This window comes from Calidris pugnax, unplaced genomic scaffold, assembly GCF_001431845.1.
Source record: "Calidris pugnax isolate Ruff unplaced genomic scaffold, ASM143184v1 scaffold102, whole genome shotgun sequence".
Taxonomy (NCBI): Eukaryota; Metazoa; Chordata; class Aves; order Charadriiformes; family Scolopacidae; genus Calidris; species Calidris pugnax.
In genome coordinates, this window is record NW_015090846.1 from 2,054,370 (window position 1) to 2,076,469 (window position 22,100).

Below are 22,100 nucleotides of genomic sequence, written 5' to 3' on the forward strand. Positions count from 1 at the left end.
GGCCCCGCTCCCGCCGCCGCCCCGGTTGGTTGTTCTCTAGCGCCACCTGGCGGGCGCGGGGAGGCACCGCGGGGCGGCGGCGGCGGCCGGTACCGGGGGCGGCTGCGGCGGGGACTCCTCACCCCCGGCACCGCGGGGGCATCCGCGGCAACGGAGAGCGCTCCGCCGGCGGCTCAGGTCCTCCCGGACACCGCGGGGTGTGGGGGGGAGGTATTGGCCCGGCAAAGCCCAAAGCACGGCTGATTTTTCGGGGTTTTTTGAAGCAAATCGCGGAACCGGCAAATAAAGAGGCGACCCCGCAAATAACGACACCGAGGTGGCACCTGCACCCAGTCGGTAATGGCATCACTGGGAAAATCTACACGGAAAACCAGTCCCCGCTCGCTCGTTTTACACCCCCAGCACTGCGGAGAGCAGCTTCCTGTGAGAATGGGAATAATTCTTTCAATCCAGTAAAATAAATAATGCGATAAAATATTGCATTTCCACATTTTAAATATTTTTGCTTCATCAAATATATTAGAACCTCTTCTTTTTTTTTTTTTTTTTTGAGCTTTTTAGTCATTTAAAATGCGAATTAGCTGTATTAAAGAGGAAGTGATGACATTTTTAAAGCAGGTACGATCCCAAATCATCCATCAAAGGATCCGTGATAAATGGAGACCTTCAGAAATGCATGTGAAAGGAGTGTGTTATTCTTACTCACAATTACAAGCCAGAGGTTCATGAATCTCCATCTGATCATCATCTTGTTTAGTGACAAGCTAAGATTCCAGCCCCTTCCGCTGCTTCACCTCTTAGTGGCATCTTCAGATTTAGCCACGGAAATCCAGTGTGAATTGAGTATCCAGCATACAAACACAAAAAGCTCTTTTCCCCCCAAAACAGCCCCTGTGCTGTGTGTATTTGCCTGAGGGCACGGGCTATGGGTGAGTCCCAGGATGACCCCGAGATCTGCACACCTGGGTTCCCATCCACTGATAGAGGCTTTGAATGAGGTTTCCTGCCTCAGTTTACCCACCTGCAAGACAAAAGCTCCTCTGAATCATCAAAAGGGTGTTTCTGCCCTGAAAGTTTCAAAAACTAGTATATTTGCACTCTATTTTTTTAACTCCTTCAGGTTCTGCAGAGAGAATACTGCTAGACACAGGACAGCAAGCCCAGTTCTGACCCCGCTGACCCAACATTGCCATTATCAACCAACTTCCCTATTTCCCCCTTTTTTCTAAACTAGTTCAGCTCTAGTGAAGAACACAGGGCTTGTGATGGGAGAGAAAAAACCTTTTTGACAGCCATAATATTAAAAAAAAAGAATAAATTTACCCTGACAATCTTTTTGAAAGACATCTTGGCCTTCTGTCCCAAATACTGGTTCCTCATGGAGAAGACACTAAGGGGTCCGTTGTCCCTCACTGGTGATGCCAGGTGCCAGCACACACTCTAGATCCCCAACACTGGGATGGGCTGCCCAGTCTTGTGTCTCCCCTTGCTGCTCCTCCTGACACCTACCAGCCACACTAAAGGAACATTCAAAAATGTAAAAGCGATAAACAAGAGCTATTACACCTTTTGTTTGTCATAAAAAGAGTCTGTTCCATACGGGAGCCTGATTCTGTATATATGGCACCCAGTGAAATACAGCCGGAGCTAGAATTTGATGTCAAACTCCAAAGACCATAAAAGGGGATGCTGCCAATATGCAACGTGCTTTTCCTTCCAGTTTTCTTATAAAAACTCATGTGATTTCCCCATCCCAAACTCCAAGCAGAAAACCAGACAGAATCCAAGTCAGCAGCTCCTTGCTGAGGAGGTAGTGCTGCAAGAAGAGCAGTGGGAAAGGAAACACCACAGTCCTAAGTTTTTAAGAATGATTGTCAGCAATAAAGAACAAAATAAATATAAAATATTAATATTTAGCATTTATATTGTGCTTTGCCATTTAAAAGCCCCTGACAACCATGAGGTCCTGTGTAGCCTCACTCAAATCCATGAGGATTTGTGGCCCCACAAGGATGCCCATTAACCAAAAATGGGAACTTTGGGCATCTGATAGGTTTTAACTTACAACCTGTTTTACTCCCTCCCACAGACTCCAGCAGCACAATCCCTGCGAGTTACGATGCCTAATACTGGTCTATCGATACTCCAATAACAATAATTGGTGAATGCTGCTGCAACACCAAGAGACTGGCAAAATTTATACAGGCAGGACCATAGCCACTAACTGAGTGATCACAATTCCTCCAGACTCTTCTATTTTGTTTGGTCTGGCATTCAGTGATGGTATTTTGGTCTAATTTCCTGGGAATTTTTTTTGGTGTTTTGTTTTTTTTTTCCCCCTCAAAATCTTAAATGGGATGGCCTTTAAAACCTCTCAAAATCTTAAATGGGATGGCCTTTAAAAATGTCTTTGTAGACTGAGTCTCCCCAGTGTTACTTCAGCCTTGAATATCTGCTAGTCAGATATGACAATTTTGATTGTTGCATGTTGTGTAGAATAAAAAAAATAAATATCCTAGATACTCAAATAAAGGAAAAGGGGACTCTAATGTTTCATATTGTCAGGAGTCAACACATAAAAAAAGTAAAATTCCGGAAAGAAGATGACAACTTACTGCCTATATGCCTTCATGTAAAACTTCCTATTCTACAACCTTGCATTTTTTATTAAAATATGGACACCTAAAACAAACAAACAAAAAATTTAAATTTTATTTTGTTCTCTTGACCACCAATTTTCTTCTAGTAGGAAAAAAGACTGCTACCTATTTTCCATAAAAAAACCTTTGTAGCGGTCCCAGAGGAAAAGTCAAAAGTTTGACTTGAAAAACGGAGCTACTTCAAAAGCATTGTCAAACAGAGGTGAAGGTTTCTTAAAAATGCATAAATTAAAGTATGGTGTATTCATAAATATCTCTGTAACTTTACACAGTATATTTGTGATTGAGGTGCATATTGAGGTGAACACATAGTATCGTTATAAAACTAACTTAAATAAAGTAGAAAATCAATTTGTTTATTAGCTACTGTTTGGGCTCTGTGTGTGTGTGTGCGTGTGTGTGCATGTGTGTGAAAAATGAAAGAAAAATGGAGAGTTTTTTTCAATAATAAAAAGGGAGTTGCACTGCAGGGCCCCTAAAGCTTGTGAAAAATTAAACTCGACGGATTCAAACTGTCCTATTTCCACTTCAAAAGAGAAGAGGCACTGAGCTCTTCCCAACTTATCTTCAAACGCCCAGCACCCTAGAAAGTTTCTTTAAAAAAAATAAAGTCTCTAGTTCCCCCAAGCACTGTACCCGTTACTGTAGCTGCTGTCTCTCCCTCTTCTAATTATACCCATGTGAGTCTATTAATCAACTTGTAAATTATTTAGAGAGCCATGCGCTGTCTTCAGCTAGTACAAACACACTGCATGCAAAGACTTGCTGAAAACCAATGGAGCTCCCAAAGGGTCTCTCTCCAATGTTCAGACAGCTTGCAGCTCGCCAGTACAGCGCTCTTAAAAACAAGAAATAACACTCAGCTTACCTCCTCAGATATAAAGATTTACTCAGCCTTTCAACTCGGAAACTCTTTGCAAGTTTTTAACAAAGAGGAAGCCGCTCTATTGTCAAATCTTTACTTCACACTTAGTGATGAGAATATTAATTTGATGTCAAAAAAAAAAAACCAACAACAAACCCCAACCCAAGTGCTTTCGGTGAGACTGTGATCACAATCACCAGGGGACCCCAACTTTCAGAGGCTACACCAAAAAACACCCCTTTAAAACCATTCCAATTTAAAGTAAGGGGGAAAAAAAAACCCCTACATTTGTACAGTAATAGTTTTTATTAGAAAATAGGAGAAATTAGGGAATTCCAGATTTTACCCCCCACATGCAGACTGCCATTGGGGACAGCTTCAGATATTACTACTTAAAAAACAGAAAAAGGAAGGGGAAAAAACAACACAGATTGTGTGTGTTCTGCTCTAACAGGCTGCAAACAGCGCAATGTTATCTGTCTTCCCTGAATCAGCTCTCTTTACCACCTGAATCTTCATTTTGGTGGAAAAATAACAATTACCCAAACTAATAGCAGTTCTCCCAGCTGAAAAGCAGGATCTTACTGATTTGGGAGTGTGTTTGTTTTTTTTTTCCCTGCTCTTCATGCTGCTTTTCTGCCGTTTCACTTTTCTTGGCTCCATTTATTGCAGCCTTTCAAACAGCTATTAATTAGCAGTGACCACTCCATGCTATTTCACCATGAAAACACAAAGTATTGAACAGACACAACAGCATGCAAATTTCTTTTCAACTGAGTGATGACCTTTCCTATTTTTTTTGTGATGGCCCCAGTGCCAAAATCCTTCTGCTTCTGTTTTCATTAATCAAATACAAACACCTCCAGGGGCAAACACCAGGGACATTTAAGGGGAAGAAAAAGCAGAAAAGCTTCCTGTGGGTTTGGTGTTTTTTTTTTTCCTCAGGGGGTATCAAATTCTGACAGACACCTTTAAAACGATGAAGGTAGATACTGCAGATAGAACTTAAATTAATTTGTGCCCATGTTGTCAGTGAGACAGGTCTGGAAGCACACAAATTCTCCATAAAGCTCTTCTTCAAGGCAGTGGGGTCTATGACTGGGCTATTTCCATATGCACCATTTGTCCATAGCCTGAATCACTAGAAGGAGAGGACCAGCCTATGGAACAGTCTCTTCACAACATTTCAGAAGGAATCAATCTGAATTAATTAATTCCTGTGAGTTGTCTCGCTGTCTAGGGAAAGGTTATGGCCACTATGCTCACCTCTTTCTCCAAACAGAAGTCCTCCTTGGCTGCCCAAGCAAACGGCGTGTGCTAAATTTAGCATTACTGACCAAGATCTAAACTAATCGGAGTCAGCGACCAGAAGACTGGTATCAAACTCCAATGCTGGTAATTTTCTGCCCAGAGTAGAGTTAGCAATAATTGCCTAGTTTCAGTGAAAACTACAATATCCTAAAGGAAAAGTCTGTGCATTTCTGACTGGTTGTCCAAGGAACAACTCTCTGTTTATGACAGACAGCAGTCAGGTTGCTGAACTTTTCACTGAAAAGGCATTTTTGAATATCCAGGGTGCATCAACTGTGGACTAGAATGTCCTGGGAATTAACAAGTTAATGGGCTCAGAAATACCCATGCTACCTTCATTAAGCAAAACAAATCACTATACACAAAATTGAGAAGTTTGATAAAGCAAGAGATAAGGAGACAGCAAACACTAGAAAATACAGAGAATGGGAATACAGAGATGCCTCCTGGCGTGAATAATATAATTGTCTGGGCTGTTCCTGAAACACATGGTATGTACAGGAAACAGCATTACAAGGAAAAAACAATACAAAGAATGTGAATCCTAAACCCAAGAAGAGATCTGAGTTAGTCAACCAGAACTAGAACAGAATAGACAGTGGAGAGCCTCAATAGCTCAATAATGAGTTAAGACACCACAACATACTGTGTTGGCATATCTTAAACAACTAATTGTATGCAATCAATTGTGTCCACAAGAAAGGAAACCACACTGAGATCACTCCCCAGGGTGAGCATTTTAAGAATATATGAGGCGTGTCCTCAAGATTTTATGGCACTTGTTTCATTTTGACTAGTAATGATTTGAGTGCAACATGTCACTCAGTCGGTCTTTGGTTCCAGGGTATTCTGTGATAATATCACTTGCATGATTCCTTGCCTAAAGGAACAACTACATTTACTTGGTACATAACTAGAAATCCAATAACAATGTTGAAGTTCTAATTATTTTTCCAGTTATAACACTATCTGCTATTGACTAAACTAACTCTATTCAAATGTGATTTTCTTGAAACGGATCATAGTCAATAATAGTGTGAGAATCTTTCCTTTTTATTAACCTGATTGTAACTCTGTAGCAAGAGAGTAAAAATTCTGAATTCTTTACTCATCTTTCCTCTTCAGTACACTATGTTCTTTCATTTTCTCCAAGCCTCTTGTGAGGGGAGTAATGAATTCTTGTTAGTGTTTACTAATGTAAATTCATTCTTTGTTATCCCTGGGAGAGAAGGATTAGCAAAATGACAGAACTTATTATTTCTGCTATTGCTATATAATATTTACTTTTATTCAGCCCTTAATTTTGTAGTATGTCCCACCAAATAAAATGTATGTGCACACAAGCAAAACTAAGAGAGAGTTTTTTAGCACAATGTACAGAAATACAGTTATGAATCCCATTAACATTCAGAAGCATTGTAGAAGAACTTTATTCTTGCATGCTATATTAGAAAAATTAATCTAAATCTGAAATAAGTTCTAATTTGGGGAAAGAAAGGAATTACAACTTCAATTTCATTTTCCTGAAATGAAAGCAGCTCCCTTGGACTAAGGATGTACATATTTTTAGGACCGGCTAAAAATTGCGATCTGTGCAATTCTTTTACTCTACTGGGAATGCTTTTGCTAACTCCTTTAAGGAACTGTAATGGTTAAGATGAAGTTTATAAAATACACAAAGAGCATTTTAGTAAAGAAAGCTCTTAAAGGACCTATCTTTGAATAAATAGATAGCTAAACTCCCATCTCAGCCATAACTGAAATTTAGAGAGTGAGGTATTTACAGTGGCTGTCCTCTACTTCACAGAGATGGGAAGAACAAAATTACGATATACATATAACATTCTGAAATTAAGGGATACTATGAAAAAGAAACAGGCCCAGAGCTTAAAATGATCTCCACATGTGAGTTAGACTGCATACATAAGTAGCCACATTCAGGTCAATCAGACTACACACATGAAGAAGTTATTTCCATAACTAAAGATCTAGGCTACACTGCAATTAATATATGCCAAGATCTCTTGCCTTTGAGCTAAATGGCCATTCTGATTAGCAGTATCTCTAAATCAGAAAATCCTCTCCTAGATCTCTGTGCCTGCGTTACAGAGGAGCCAGTGTCTCTCTTTCAGGCTGCAGAGACTGATGCTTTCCATTCCCATGGTTCCCACATAAGCTTCTCGTCCCAGCAAGATGGTGGCTGCCGCGAAAAATTAATGCACCGAACGAGCTGAGTTACTGTATTAAGAATAAATGCAGCCCATTCGCTAGAGATGAAGTCTGGAGTTAAAATGTATTACCTTGTGGCTTGCTAAAGTGACTGACAGAGGGATAGAATACCCAACGCTGCAGGCTGCCAAAGGTCTTTTGAAATGCTTCGAAAAGTACTGAATCTCTTGGTATGGTATCAAGGGAACCCCAGTTAATTTTATAGGCTCATGTTTCAGATCTGTGTAATTCAGTCTCAGAATTAAGCTATTGTGCAAAAAAAAAAAAAAGGGGGACTTTCAAGCTTTCCACTTCACCAAATGGCTTTCCGTGCCAAAAATAAAAGACAATGAAGATTTCTCTTTGCTCAGGGGGGGCTTGCTCAAAATTCCATTAATATTGAAGCTTAACCGAGATTTCACAATCTTCAGCAAGATTGTCTCCTTCTATTTGTATCACTGGTAACCATTTGGCCTGTTGCCAGAAACAGGACTGGAAGTTCCTCTTGCAGGCCATTGTAATTTGGCAAAATAAACATTTTTCCACCTTACTGAAATGCAATTTATCCTTTAGAACTACAGATCTTTTCTGATTTTTTAATACTCACCATATACAGGGAGCTATCCTTGTGCAAGACAACTAACAAACACGTAGGTTTAAGCTGCTGCCCTAAGGAGCTTACAGTATTTATGATTTATCTGAAATCACTGCAGAGCCTTCCACAAGCAAACTGTGCTTAGACATTCTTTGTGATAGTCCCCTCCTACAACCAAAAATACTGATAGAAATGAAGTGCAAGGAAACTTTATAGTTAAAAATATTTTCATGAAAGTAGAGGAATCTATAGTAGCATTCTATAAGTCAAAATCTACATATAAAAGCAGAGCCTTTATTATAGCCCCTTGAAATAAAAATGGAACATGATTTTGTGCTTTAAATAACAGTTTAAACTTTTTGAAACTGTACATCTCTTTCAGAATTCTGATTTTGATTTAGAGATAAAAACACAGAAATCAACTTTTGGAATGTGTACAAAACCCCCTGAATTTCACTGGAACAGTGAACTATTTGCTTTGAAGACATCGAAGAGCTTAGAAATGGAACTTCTGTTATGCAGTGCTACAAATCACGTAGTGAAAGGAATTAATCAACTTCCAGATTACTCTGACGTAACTCAGATTAGAATCTGACCAAAAAAAAATCACTCACAATTTAATTTTTGCCTACAAATTTATAACTACAGTGTAATGAGACAACAATGTGCCCTACCTGGGTATCCACTGTCAATATAAGGCTTAACAAGTTCTCCAAGTTTTGTCTTGTCTGCAACAGCTTCCTTTAGCAGTTGCCCACAGCAAACTAACAGGAAGGAACAAAACAAAAGACACAAGGTTAAATTTTAAAAAGGAAGCAACAAAGAAAAGAAAAAAAACACCCCAGAAGCTGCATACTGGAATAAGGTCACTGAATAAAATAAAAGTTGTAGGTTTTTTGGGTTTGTTGTTAGGAGATATTTTTTTTTTTTTGGCCAAGCAGAGCAAAAAGCAAAGAAACTGAGCAGGCGAGAATATTGAATAAAAAAGAATACATTTGGCAAAGAACATATTAAAAACAGAGATAGAGAGAAAGATATTAATCAAATATGTTCCTGAAATAATAACTCAAGGGATTGCTAGCATTTTTCACTTTTTATAAACTTATAATTACTGAATAAAGTTACACCTGCTGAACAGCATCTGAACCGCACTGTTGGAGGTGCAGGATAATACGCAGTTCAAGGAAGTGACTCCCTGGATCATTTAATGATCATGCAAGAATTATATTAAAAAAACTGTGCTAATCCAATATTATCATTGACTTCAAACACACAGAACACCAGGAGATGCAGATTTAAAGTTTTAGTCAGGACAGCTGTATACGAAATGCTGCTACTTCAGAGTTGGATAGCACTTTCTGACCAAAATTATCGAGTCTCACTGCCCCCCGTGAGTGACACACACCAGTCCTGACCCTTATTTTACAGGAGGGAACTAAGGCACAGAGAGGTTACACAACATCACAACAAGTCCCAGTTTCAACTCAGTTTTGGTAAATATTAGATAACAGTCACATTATTGCATGACCTTTCAATGAATACCCATAAGTTGATTCCACCCTTTCTGAAATCAATAGCACAAATATCTACAGCTGCACTGACTTTAATGGAAAAACCAGCTGTCCCTTTCATCTGCTTTACCGCTGTTACCGCACCGTTTGGCAAACAAGAGGAAGAATATTCCAGAGGAACATTTCTTGGAGAAAGCTGATAAAGTTTAATGGTTAAGTAACAAGGGATGAACACATATTTTAACAGTCTCTAGTTGTCCTGGAGAAACAAATTTGTATTCACAACAAACGGTGTAAAAACAAAACAGAAACTCAGTGCATAGACCCCACCTTCAGACAACTGATACGTATACACCTAAATTCAATCCAGTTCAAGAGACTATATAAACATAGGATTAAATTTTTAAGCCTTTGGTTCAATCTCAAGTATATGCTGAATACTCTTCAAAAAAATTACTGTTTTCCAACTCTCTTTCAAATACTGAATTCTTCCAATATTTGATTTATAATACATTTAAAATAAAAATCAACATACGGATAAAGCAGTGGTAATGGTATTTAGTAAAGAGAGATGCAACTCTCTGATATAGTAGTTACTTAAAAAAAAATATGCAAATTTTGACCTAGATGAAACACTATCAAACTTGCAGTTTTAGAAATAAAGTCCAGAAAAAATATTCAGAAACACAAGAACAATAATTTTTCTTTGACACATTCAGACATGGTTTACTTCTCATTAGGCCAATTACAAACTATTAAAAATATAGCTTTGAATAAATCTACAAGTATTTATTTTTAAATGTGAACCAACAAAACATAGCAATATTAGAATAACTGATAGCATAAACATTTTATCAATCTTATTTGTACGTCTTAGCACTGTAAAATAGATTTTAAAATAATTCTCATTTACCTTTTTCAAGTTCACTGGATATCATTTGAGTCATATTCGTGTATTTTTTTTTAACACAGTAAAAATAATAATAAAGATTTAAAATGCAAAAATACTAAACTTAGAACCTTAAACTGATAGGCAGGCAGTTTCATACCTGTTTCTGTGCCTTTAACAGAACTGCACAAACCTACGGTAGGGTCTAGCCATTACCTGGAACGATTGTATGGAAAGCAGATGGCTTTTTCTGAAGCTTCAAGTTTGAACTTAAAACATTTCTTTCTTTTCTGAGCAGAGCTGCTAAACAGGTAATTGAAAACAATACACCTCAGATCTTGAAGATATCATGCCCATGCAAAGTCAAATCCAGGTTCAGTGAAACCTTTTGACTTCACCAGGACTTCAGGGAAGACACCAGCAAACTGCCACATGGCTATGGACAACGGAGAGAGTTCCACTCATTAAAGAATCTCCTGAACATAAAACTCCACCACCTACTTAATTCTGATTTTTTCATTTGGTGTACATTGGAAGAATACTAATGAAATGAACTTGCATTTTGCTTAACAAAGAGGATATGACTAATCAGCAAATTTTACAGATATCAGACATTTGATTAAAATAATTTATGGCTACTCCACTATTAGAAGACCTCATAGAACATGGACACATTGCATTGATCCTATCACCAAGCTAGGGATTCATATTATAGAACTCGTTAGTGTTAGCACACTAACCATGAACAAGCCTCACACACCATTTTCTGACCCTCCTTTACCAAAGAAGAGAATCTACTGTTAAATAATTGCTTCCTTTTCTAATACATTACTTCAGATACATAGAACCTGAGTCTTCCTTAAAGTTCAGAATAAATTCTATTGTAAAAATGCCCCAGTTTTGGTCATACAGTTGAAACTGCAAAGACATTACTCATGATCCGCTGATCCACAGAAGAGTTCAGAGCACTACAGGAATCTAACACATGGAAAAATACTGATGTAAAAGGTATAAAAAATGATGACTAAAAAAACGTTAGAGCTGGTTTGTCACAATATATGCTTGACTGTTTTATATTTCTTCACTGAAATACTTTTCACTTCCCTCAAAATTTTGACATCCATAGCAATGGACAAACAGAGAAATTTTATGAGCAAGTAAGAAAGACAGACAGCAAAAGATAAATGATCAAAAAGAGAGAAAGGGGGAATTGAGCAAAGTGCATATTTACTGAGAACTTACTGTTGACAACACCGTATTTCTGAGCTATTAGTGCTGCCTGCAGGCTCTTCCCACTGCCTGGGGGTCCACAAAAGAGAATCCGTGGTGTAAAGGGTGCGGCTGATCGGTGCCGTGTTTGGACATAGGTAAGAACTAGAACATGAGAGAAAGGCAAGAAATACAGTTTATATCCTATTCCTTTTTTAAAAAAAAATATTAATATAAATATCAATTAACTTATCTCTCTTCTTTTTTTTCAAAGGTTTTTTGCTCATCATTCTTTTATCACTGAAATATCTAGATATTCCAACCAAAATCAGGACTCTGATAAAACTGTCATGTCAGCAACTTACACTGAAAGGCACTTGAGAAATCTTACTGTCATTACAATCCTATATTACCTTTCATCACTAGATGTCAAACCATTTTAAAGAGCAGATTGAATTAATAATTGCTCTTTTACCGTGTTGTTTTTAGCAGAAGTAATTTTTGCTTGATAGGTACAATTTTACCATGCAAATTATGGAGGGCTATAATTACATTTAATACTTTCTGCAGTTTCTGAGCAAATATTTAAGCATAAAAAGTCAGGATGTTAAATTAATACGACATTTATCCAGCTCTGTGTGTGTGATTAACAGACTCCTAATTACAATATTACAGACTTGTAGCATAGGATGTCAGGACACAATACGCCATTGACAACACATAACTGACTATGATTTTATTCTATTGTCCACCATTTTTTGCACAACATGGAAAGGCTATTTGAGCTTCTCTGTCTGACTCCACTCTGTTGCTGAACATCATTCTTCTACATTTTGTATTGCATAGAAAATACTACACTCAGGTCAATCTACAAATTATAAGAGCTTTGGAAATATCACAGGACATGTGAAGCATCACCAGCACTGCTGTATTACAGAGACCTGAACTTTGTCTCAAAAGAGAACCTGATAGATCACCAAGAAGCTACAAGAAGACACAGCTTGGCAGTGAGGACAGATTAAGATGGTATTTGGACACAGCAAACACTCATATTTTAACGACCACTGTTAACACATCGTTGTATACTAACAGCTTCTCTGAGGACCCTCTGCTAGACATCTTGGTATCATTACAACATCTTTTCTAATAAAGAAGCATCTCCATCAAACTCCAACCCAATGCTATTTCTAGACAGTGAACCTCAAGTATTGAGAAACTAAGGCAAACTGCAACCACAGTTGCATGGGATCGTACCCATCTCGTCCTGCAGTGCCACAAGATGTGCTGGGATAATACACCCTACAACTGAATTTGATGTCACATATCCAGTTAGTAGCAATTGCATTAAAAATTAAGAATTTACAGAGTTTTATAATTGTATGAAACCACAATAATACTAATATTGGTGAGAGATCACAGAATCATGGAATGGTAGGTGTTGGAAGGGACTTCTGGAGATCACCTAGTCCAACCCCGCTGCCAGAGCAGGGTCACCCAGAGCAGGGTGCACAGGATGGCAATTCTCCTCTTTCTTTTTTAACTCTATCTGTAGCAATAAAAATACTCAAAAAAAAAAAAAAATCTGGAAAATCATAACAGAAAAGAGTATTTGCTGCACAACCTCCTAAAAACCAAGTATTAGCTACCCAAAGAGTGCTCTAGATATTCTGAACATTCTCCATAACCCAGTGTATTGAAAAGCACAAACATTACAGGCAAAGCACCCTGCTTACAAATGATGCTTAATTTGCAGTAAATAACCAAGTTAATTAGGAGTAATGATCCCCTAGACAGTCTCCACATCTAATTATTCTTTAAAAAAAAAATCTGGCTGCTTGATGCACTGCAGAAAAAAAGATCTAGAGAGGATTTTTTCATTCCAGTTTTCAATTTATCTCACTACATTATTAATTAATAATAATTAATATTCAGGCACTCACATTTTTATTTACAATTCAAGGCATGAATTCTTTATGAATGATGATATGAACTTTTAAATTTAATTAAGTAATTTAGAGGTAATTAATGTGTAAATTCAGAATATAAACTTCCTACTTGTTTATCTCAAAAGTGCAGCACTTGTTATTAAAAAAAGACCATTTTGAGATGCAAAATTACTGGGATATAACGGATCATCTACAGACTGACAGCTACAAAGTACGTTATCAATTGGTCTTTCTGGCAGTTTCCTTATTCTTTTCTTGAAGAACCAACATTAAAAGTCAGATTGCATTACAGTCAAGCAAAGGCAACCAAGAACTGTTGAACAGAAGAGCTACCAGCACAAACAGCTTTTAAATAATGAAAAGTTGCAAGATTTGAACTGCTCCTACTTCTTGTTATCAGACTTGTAGAAGGTACCAGCCCTTTGGGAGATTAACAATTGAGCCACAGCCTTTTAGAAGAGACTGTCACAGGAACAACCCTGACATTTGCTCTACTGAGTCAGCTGTTCCTCGGCTGGACAGTGGAACTAAGACTTTCCAGTTATCTGCACTTACTCTAGTCCTGTAAAATAATTACCAGGAACAGTCCAAATGCTGTACTAGAGAGAGCACAGCTCAGCTGGGAGCCATCTGTGTTGACTAATTCTGATCCCACAAACTCTAACAGATAGGAAATACCTTTCAAAGAACTATCAGATTTGCCATGAAGATACATACCCTGTGAGAGGACATCCACGGAAGGCTGGTCTGCATTGATTGATTTCAAAACTTTCTGGTAGATCTGGAAAACCCCAGGGAAGCTTCTGTGATACTCCAGCAGTTTCTTTGATATCTCCTGTTCAGATAGATCTTCTGGTTCCACCAAACGTTGCTGTACCAGCAGGTCAGTTGGCCAGTTAAAGGTTGTATGGTAGACCTCTAGAAAGCAGACACTGATTAGGAACTGAGAGGATGATTTGAGAGGTGTTACTCAGCTCCAAAAGTTTTTCTAAACAAAATCAAGGTTTTTGTTGAAGCTTTATATTGTGGCACAAGCAATAACCTGTGCTCTTCCCTCGCTGTTTGTACTGACAGCTGACTCATACTCTGCAGATGCACAGATAGGGAATGGCCAAGGTAACTGCCCACCCATGTAGCCAAGACAGAATGATGGATGAGAACCAGAGCTGGGGACAGCTCTCCAAATTATTAGACTGAACCCTAAACAAGACCTTTGATAAGCAAATCTCCTTTATAGCAAATAAAAGCCATTTCTTTACTAAAGAACATCACTCTTAGCAATGTCAGGATTTTATTTTGTGGTGGATGATTGATAATGATACTCAACAGACAATAGAGAGCTAAGTCTATTCATCAGACATTTAATGGAGGATACCTAAAAGCATACCTGCACCTCAGGAAAAAAACAGGATCTAGGAAAGATGCAAGTGAAATGTAAGCTGATAAGGACAGATCTAACCTTAAGACATTCTGTACTGCCACAGCTTACTGTTTGCTGGCTCGATGCTGAGCTTTACATTTTCCCATATTTTATTGGCGCAGAAAATAATGCAATGTCAACAAATACTTTTCCCAAACACTTTAAATTTATAATTATGATTTCCTATAGTTCTTAAAGGGATACCATTTAAAATTGAATCCCACTAGTATTACAATGATTCTGAGACCAAGCAACAGTCCAGTTTCTAGGGGAGATCAGGAGCAAACACATACTGCACCTTCTGTTAAGGGATCAAGCCTTTTCCCGCTGTTCCTCTCAATAAGTACAGTGTCTGGAGCATAAAGCACAACTAGGCACCAAAGAAAAAAAAAGGAAGAAAAAAAGCATTGCTCTTGTTAGTTACTTGCTTTATTTCCTGTAACTGTTTAGATGTATCCTAGTATTTAAGATACATTAATGTAAAAAGGAAGAAAAAAAGCACAGCTCTTGTTAGTTACTTGCTTTATGTATCCTAGTATTTAAGATACATTAATGTATTTCAAGCACATTTGCCTCATTCACCTTTCCCAGTATTCTACCTGAAAACACTTGACCTCACTTTTAATCAGAACTTTGCTCCACCTCCTAAAAACTATAGTGGGATAAAATATACATTAAGCTATTTCAGTCCCCATGAGTATTAGCTGTCCCTGTCATTCATATCAATTAACAAGGTTCTCCCTCAATTACATAGTATCTGGAGCCTAGGACGGACATACCCACAGATCACTCAAGACCAATTCCCTTCTATACCACAAACTATTACTTTTCACCCAGGTACTTTGGTAGTGAGACCAGTGAAACTTATTTTTTGATAACCTCACAGAAAAGTGTTCAAACTTCATTAGAAAGCATCAAAAGATAGAGAATCTGTCAGTTCTTTAGGTTGCTTTTGACCAATCATCCTCACAGTTAAACACTGTAATTTAATTGCTATTTTCACTGCATTTGATTACAGGTTTCAAACAAGTTCTTCTTATTACTTTCTTCTCTGTATCAAATAGCTCTTTCAGACGCTTTTCTCCCTATTAAGGTACTCACACACTGTAAATCTCATCTCCTCTCAATCTTCTTTTTGATTAACTAGACAGACTAAGCTTTAAGATTCTCATTCAGGTCTTGGTTGCACAGATATAATTGTGAGCAAAACTCAACTTCAGATGTTATTAGCCATATTAAAAATACATGCAACTACGAGACATTAAACATTTTTGCCTAACTCTATTGCAGTGATTCTGAATTCTTCATTAACAGTCGAATCTCATCCAAATCAAATCCAAAGTGACAACTCATCAAGTTTGCTAACATTCTGTTCACTGGCAAGCTCTACATTTATCATTTTACACTGTATTCCACACAATCCTAATGACTTCTTATATTCTAAGTAGGTCCTCTAACTATATTTATTTGGGACAACTGGCTGCTTCTGGATGGCAACGGCAACTGTCAAGGTCTCATTTATGAGCACTTTGCCAGTAAATAAACGTTCTTCTCAAATCAAGTCAGAATCCACCCATATTTTGAAAGGTCAAGCTTAAAATCATGATGCTTCGACTTAATGAAGTAAAGTTTGTGAAGTTTGCATCCTCTAATTCAACAGAAGGATGAATTTGTATTTAGCACATGAGGAATTGTTTTGGTCTGAGTATAAAGGATGATTTCTAGAAATGGAAGTCGGAGAAAACTTAGACCCACTCCTAGCACAGAAGCAAAGCTACAGAGAGCTGCTCAGAGACACTCGCTGGAGTGGTCTTCAATTTACAGAACTCTAATGTGTAAGAAGAAGAGGGTTCATGTGTGAAAGGTGGGGTTTAAAGTCTCATAGGTCACCTCAAGCTTTGGAGTGAATCTGAACCATACTGAAATATTCTGCTGTCTGGTGACTCCAGGGTCTTCAGTATCGGTATTGAATTTATTGAGGGTTTTTGGGGAAAACACTTCCAGTCTTTCCTACTGGATGCAATCACACGTTAACCTTGCACTGCTTACCAACATGCCTAGGAATGATGCCAGATGACTGCAGCATCCATGCCTGTTCCTGATTTTCAGGGAAGCCTTCCAAAATCCATCCCTATTGAACAAAAACATGAAACAGTTATTGATCCTGGAAGAGAAAAAACAAAATTTAGCACTAAATATCAGTGCTATCTGCACAAAATTTACCTCATTCTGATCCCAAGACAGCACAGTATTTGTTATGGATGCTTGTGAGAGAAGAAAGCAAGGCAGAAGAAAGATATTTTTGTGAAATGGCACCCAGTAATACCACTGTCATAGAGCAATGTGAACTCATGTATTGTAGCAATGAAATTTTTTTTCATGTTTCAATCTTAAAAAAAAAAAAAGAAACTTCTATCTTGAATAAAAACAACCCAAAACAATTTCTACAGTTTTGAAATATTCAAAAGCATACCAGCCCACACTGTGTATAAAAAAAGAGGCTAAACAAATCTAAAGACAGATTTAATGCCAAGAACACTGAGGAAAATATGCATGCTTTCATTATTTTCTTAAATTATACAGGAAAACTCACAATAATGGAACCAGCGTTCCCAAAGCTAATGAAGCAACAGAGCAAAAGAAAGAAAAAAGAAAAAAGAGCCTTTTGCTCCCTTAAGTCCTTGTTATAGCCAGCTAAGTGTTGGATTGAGCATCTTTAAAAAAACATTTACAGATCTATGAAATACCGTAGGAGAGCTGCAGCCTCTCTCAGCTTCTGTGTGATGCAGTATTTGAAATCTAATCCACTTCCCAGTCTCGAGCCTGAATCTTCTAAACTTTCTCTAATTTATCTCTTAGTTGCTTAACCACACGTGTCCTTGTCACTATATCCTATACCACAAGAGAAATTTGTGATACTACAATAAATCTGGAAACCATCTTTGTATTGAAATAAAGAGGATGTTTTAATATTGCATTAGCTAGCAATCATTATCATCTCCCACATAAATCTGAAGCTCTGTCAGTATGGGGTCCAAAGGTTTTAGAAGTATTTCAGGGAAACACATCTCCATGACTCCTGTAGGAGGAAATTGGGACATTCCAATTATACAAGAAAATAGAGTAGACTATTTAAAATTCCTTAATTAGCCTGGTTTCAGGAACATGTCATCCTGCTGATATCTGTAGAAAATAAGAGACTCAAGTAACTGCAAGCCATTTTTGCCACTCCCAGTGTTTGCTCTATCGAATTAGAATGAACCCCTGTCTAAGGCCACACAGGTGCTGAGAAATCAATTTATCCCTCGGGACTTGCAGGAGGGAAGGCTGCACAATATTTTTAGTGGTACACTAGGAACTTCAACGCTAGTTCTGAATATACTTTGCTTGTACAACATATATATATATAGGCCCAGATCCTCTTCGAAGGGGAAATGGCATCAGAGGTTTGAAGCTAATAAATCTATGCCGATTTACACAGACTACAAATCTGCCTCATTCTCTTCACTCCAAATGCACTACTTTTGGAAACTAAACCAAAACAAACAAAAATGCCCACCCCACAAAACATTCATTTCTGATGTGAATATAGCTTAATGCTCAAAATCACATACTGAGCAACAGGCAGTAAACACAGAATACTGGTTTTTTAACAACACATAGCAAACTTCAAGAGGTTTATATAGAAATTTCAAAGGTCCTTAAAACAGGCAATAAGAAATTGAAGGCTAAAAGTTTTTGCAATGGAAGAAAACACAGCTCAACAAATAGCTTCCTGCAACAAATACGTTTTAAGGCATTAAACAAATGCAAAATAAACACACACTACAAAAATAGTTAGCATTTTGGATCTTATTTCCAAAGGTCTCTGAGTTCCAGGGTATCAGTCAGTCCCTAATTAGAATACATTATCCATCTACTTGACACTTCAGTGAAATGTCTATTCCACCACAGAGCTGCAGCTTTGTTCAGAACAGGTTTATTGATATTCTGCTGCATTCCCTCTCCATACCCCCAGTGGCTTGGTTCTGTTTTATCACACATCAAAAAGGCCGTATGCTCAGGGCACCCCATGCACAGCTCAGAGCTGGAGGTCTGAACAGCTGCAAGTAGTATGGTATCACAGGAGGGACAAGCTCCAAGCAGATGTCACAGATTAAAAAAAAAAAAAAAAGAAAAAAAGAAAAAAAGAAAAAAAAAGAGTAAAAAGGGAGTGTGGCTTGGGAACGAAGCAAGAGGAAGCAAGACACAGCAGAGCAAGACCTGACTTAAAATATGCCTATCATGCTTTATGCAAACACTGGTCTTTTTTTGCCCTTCTGACTATCATTAAAGTGTAATTAGTAAGTTCACATGGTAAATATGTTTCTTTAAGAAGCCATCTATTTTTTGTTCTTGATATAGCAGTAACCTTACATCCATGCCTGGATTGTACCTTACCACATCAAGGATGGAACAAAGGCTAAAAGTGAATATTTCCATGGTGCTTTTACTCTGTGGTCACTGCTCCCTCCCTTTCAGCTGGAAACCTCAGTCCTTTCCCACGTGAAGACTGCTGTAAATACAGCATTCTGCCGGTGCCTTAGTGCCAGGTGAAGTGCTCCTCTGAGACCCATGCCATGCTGAAAGCCAGCAACAAGGAAATACTTTCAAAGCCATCGCTTTCCTCTCCAGACTTAAGGAATCTGGAGAAAAGGAAATGCTCAAGGTCATTCCCAAATGTAAATCTCACTCCTCTGCTGGCGCTACTCTCAGCTATAATACCAAGCCTTTCACACTTTCTACCACCATAATAATGACTTAGGTATTTGGTTCTCTCTTGTTATTTGACCTGCAGAGTCTGAATTTAGGTTTTTTTTAAATTACAGAAACCCAAATTGACACAGACAAATGAAAAGGGATAGCGCAAAGAAATAATGCCGAATTACGTGGCACGTCTGAAAGAAATCTCAGCCACAAGCACAAAGATCAAAGGTCATGAATACTGGTGCCTTTAGGAAAACAGCTCATCACAACAGTTTTTCCACATCCCCGTTCAGTATATTTGAAGAAGTATTACATGCCTTTCATTCCCATCTGAAGAAAGGGGGCAGACAATAAAGTAATTTCAGTATTAGCTTTGCCAGAACAGATCTAGAATTTCTGGGATTTTCAGAAAACAGCAGGCTGAGGAGTGCAGTAGAAATATTGTGAACCAATTACTGCAGTCCATCAACATTAGCAGTGTGGATGATGGAAGAAGCTCCAACTCTACCAAATTTCTCATTAGAAAGAAACCTTTTATTCCCCGCATTATTTTTGTAGGTTGTGTAAACTGCAAAGCTATTAAAAAAAAAAAGACACCCACATTCTTTTTGGAAAACAGAAAAAGATGGGGAATAGGCAGATTCTCTCCCCAGATAAATCTATGTAACGTCATTACCCTTGCACGGAGTTTCAGAGAGTTTCAATGATGATCTTTATCTACCCAGATCGAATCAGGAAGAACCCACAGCCATTGTCCTCTTTCCTTCCCTTTAGAGGACAATCACTACGCTTCTGAATGGTTTAATACCAATCAAAAGTCATTCTGCCACTACTCATGTGAATCACTGGCCGAAGCTTAGTTTCTAAATGGTCCTAAGACATGAGTAAGGCTGCTCAGCTTTCTCTCTCACAAATCCATCATGTAGCAATCTCTTCATGAGCCTTCCCCAGTTCTATCAATTCCCTCCACACCACCAGCAGTCAGAGGTGCCGTAGCCAACATGTACTAACCCTGCAAGATGAAAAGTCTTCATATCAGCTTCACAAGCCCCAGGTTCTAACGTAACGCTTGCAGTAAGTTTTCTGCGTAGGCTGGAAGACCCACCCGTCTGATCCCTCGCGGTCCTGACCACATTTGTATGAGAAGAACACACAAGACAGAGTCTCAGCAGAGCTGTTGATCAATAAAAACGTTCTCCTTAGAGAATGCCTGTGACATCTATAAACCCGTGAGTGTCAAAACAATGGCACAAAAATTTCTGTGCTCCTACTGTCAGTGGGATGAAAGCTGTACAATTAATGCCAAGCCAATGACACCACAAGGAGAAATAAAACAAACAGCTGGTGGTTGTATGGTCCAACATATTGCTCCTAATCTATTAACAATCTCAGGGAAAAAAAATGCTGACTCATGCTTTGAGAGAAAAGGCATAAATCAATGAAGTACAAAATCCACAGCATTAATTCTATTTCTAATCACATAGGGCAATATTGCAATCAAAATGCAAATTGGAAAAGACATACACAATGTGAGGGAGTTTTATGACCATGAATTACTATTCATTAAAAGAGTTTTAATAACCATCACATCTTTGAAAAGTCAATTATGTGTTTTTCCTAAAAATAACGGAAGCCTTAACTAGACCAGTAACATCTACTCCATTCTTGCTGAATGTCAGGGAAGATTTATAAAGGTTGTTTTTTTTTCCCCCTTAGTTCTGTAACACACCCAGCACTGAGTCAGTGTTGCTGGTGATAACAACGGGAACATAAAATGTAGGCAGGACACCATGCAGCTGATGGCATTTTAACCATCTTGTCACCTCACTCAGAGTTTACACGACCTAATACTTAAAATAACAGCCAAGGAGAGATCCTTCCCTCACTATTAAAAGGAGAACTAGAGCCGTGCCAACAATTATAGAAAGCATGGGGCAAAAAAAGCACAGAGTGGATACTGCCTTTGAAGAGTAACGGATTTTGCTTATACACTGATGGTTAGTCAAACTCACTTTAACAGTATCACAACACTGGAAAAATTAGCTGTTGAAAACGTACCTTCTTTCAATCAGGCAAAAAGCCTTAAGTGAAAAAATAAGCATGTTGGAGAGGTTTTAGAGCTACTGTTATAAAAGCCCTAAAATGAAGAGTTATTCACCTGCTTGCTAGTTTACAGCAACTACGGCCATCCAACAGCTCCCCTCCATACAGCATTAGAGGACACATTGCCCCAGCAACTTCTACCTTTGACAGCAGGTGAGAAAATATTAAACCAAAAGGAGGGAAAATATCAAGGTACCCTGGCATCTTCCCTATCCTACCTGCTAACTAGTCATAACACAGCCAGAGAAGCTGGCAGGGTTAAGCTGAGCAGGGCTGTGTCTGGGGACAGGAACCAGCCTCAAGCCTCGCAGTTAGCAATCAGAAGAGCAGTTTCTCTCTTGGGTTTATCGTCTTTCTAACTTACTTTCATGTCTACAGGTTTAAAGATATTTTAAACCTACTCACTAGAGGAGAAGTTTAAGATAGATGTTCACATGCTGCCACAAGGACAAGGTAGTAAATCATACCATCACCTGACTTGCTGTATATCCATGATATCTCATTGCACTGCTTACATAAAAAATGTTGACATTCATAGCCTTTTTTTTGCTGCTCATTTGCTAGTACATCCAGAGCTGACAATATTGGTTTCTCAAGTGTTCCTCAGCTACACTCTTAAATTCAAAATGCCACAAAA

At 38.2% G+C, this 22,100-nt stretch overlaps 1 protein-coding gene across 6 annotated transcripts in view; it reads right to left on the reverse strand.

Moving 5' to 3' along the window:
• Positions 1 to 22,100, reverse strand: part of AK8 (adenylate kinase 8) — an 81,640-nt gene that overhangs the window by 32,194 nt on the left and 27,346 nt on the right. For all 6 annotated transcript variants that reach the window (XM_014942878.1, XM_014942876.1, XM_014942881.1 and 3 more), the window contains 5 exons: positions 16,664 to 16,745; positions 14,913 to 14,984; positions 13,912 to 14,112; positions 11,282 to 11,413; positions 8,314 to 8,403 (listed from right to left, as the gene is read on the reverse strand). In XM_014942878.1, the coding sequence (XP_014798364.1) occupies positions 8,314 to 8,403; positions 11,282 to 11,413; positions 13,912 to 14,112; positions 14,913 to 14,984; positions 16,664 to 16,745 (577 nt within the window). The remainder of the gene's footprint in view (positions 1 to 8,313; positions 8,404 to 11,281; positions 11,414 to 13,911; positions 14,113 to 14,912; positions 14,985 to 16,663; positions 16,746 to 22,100) is intronic.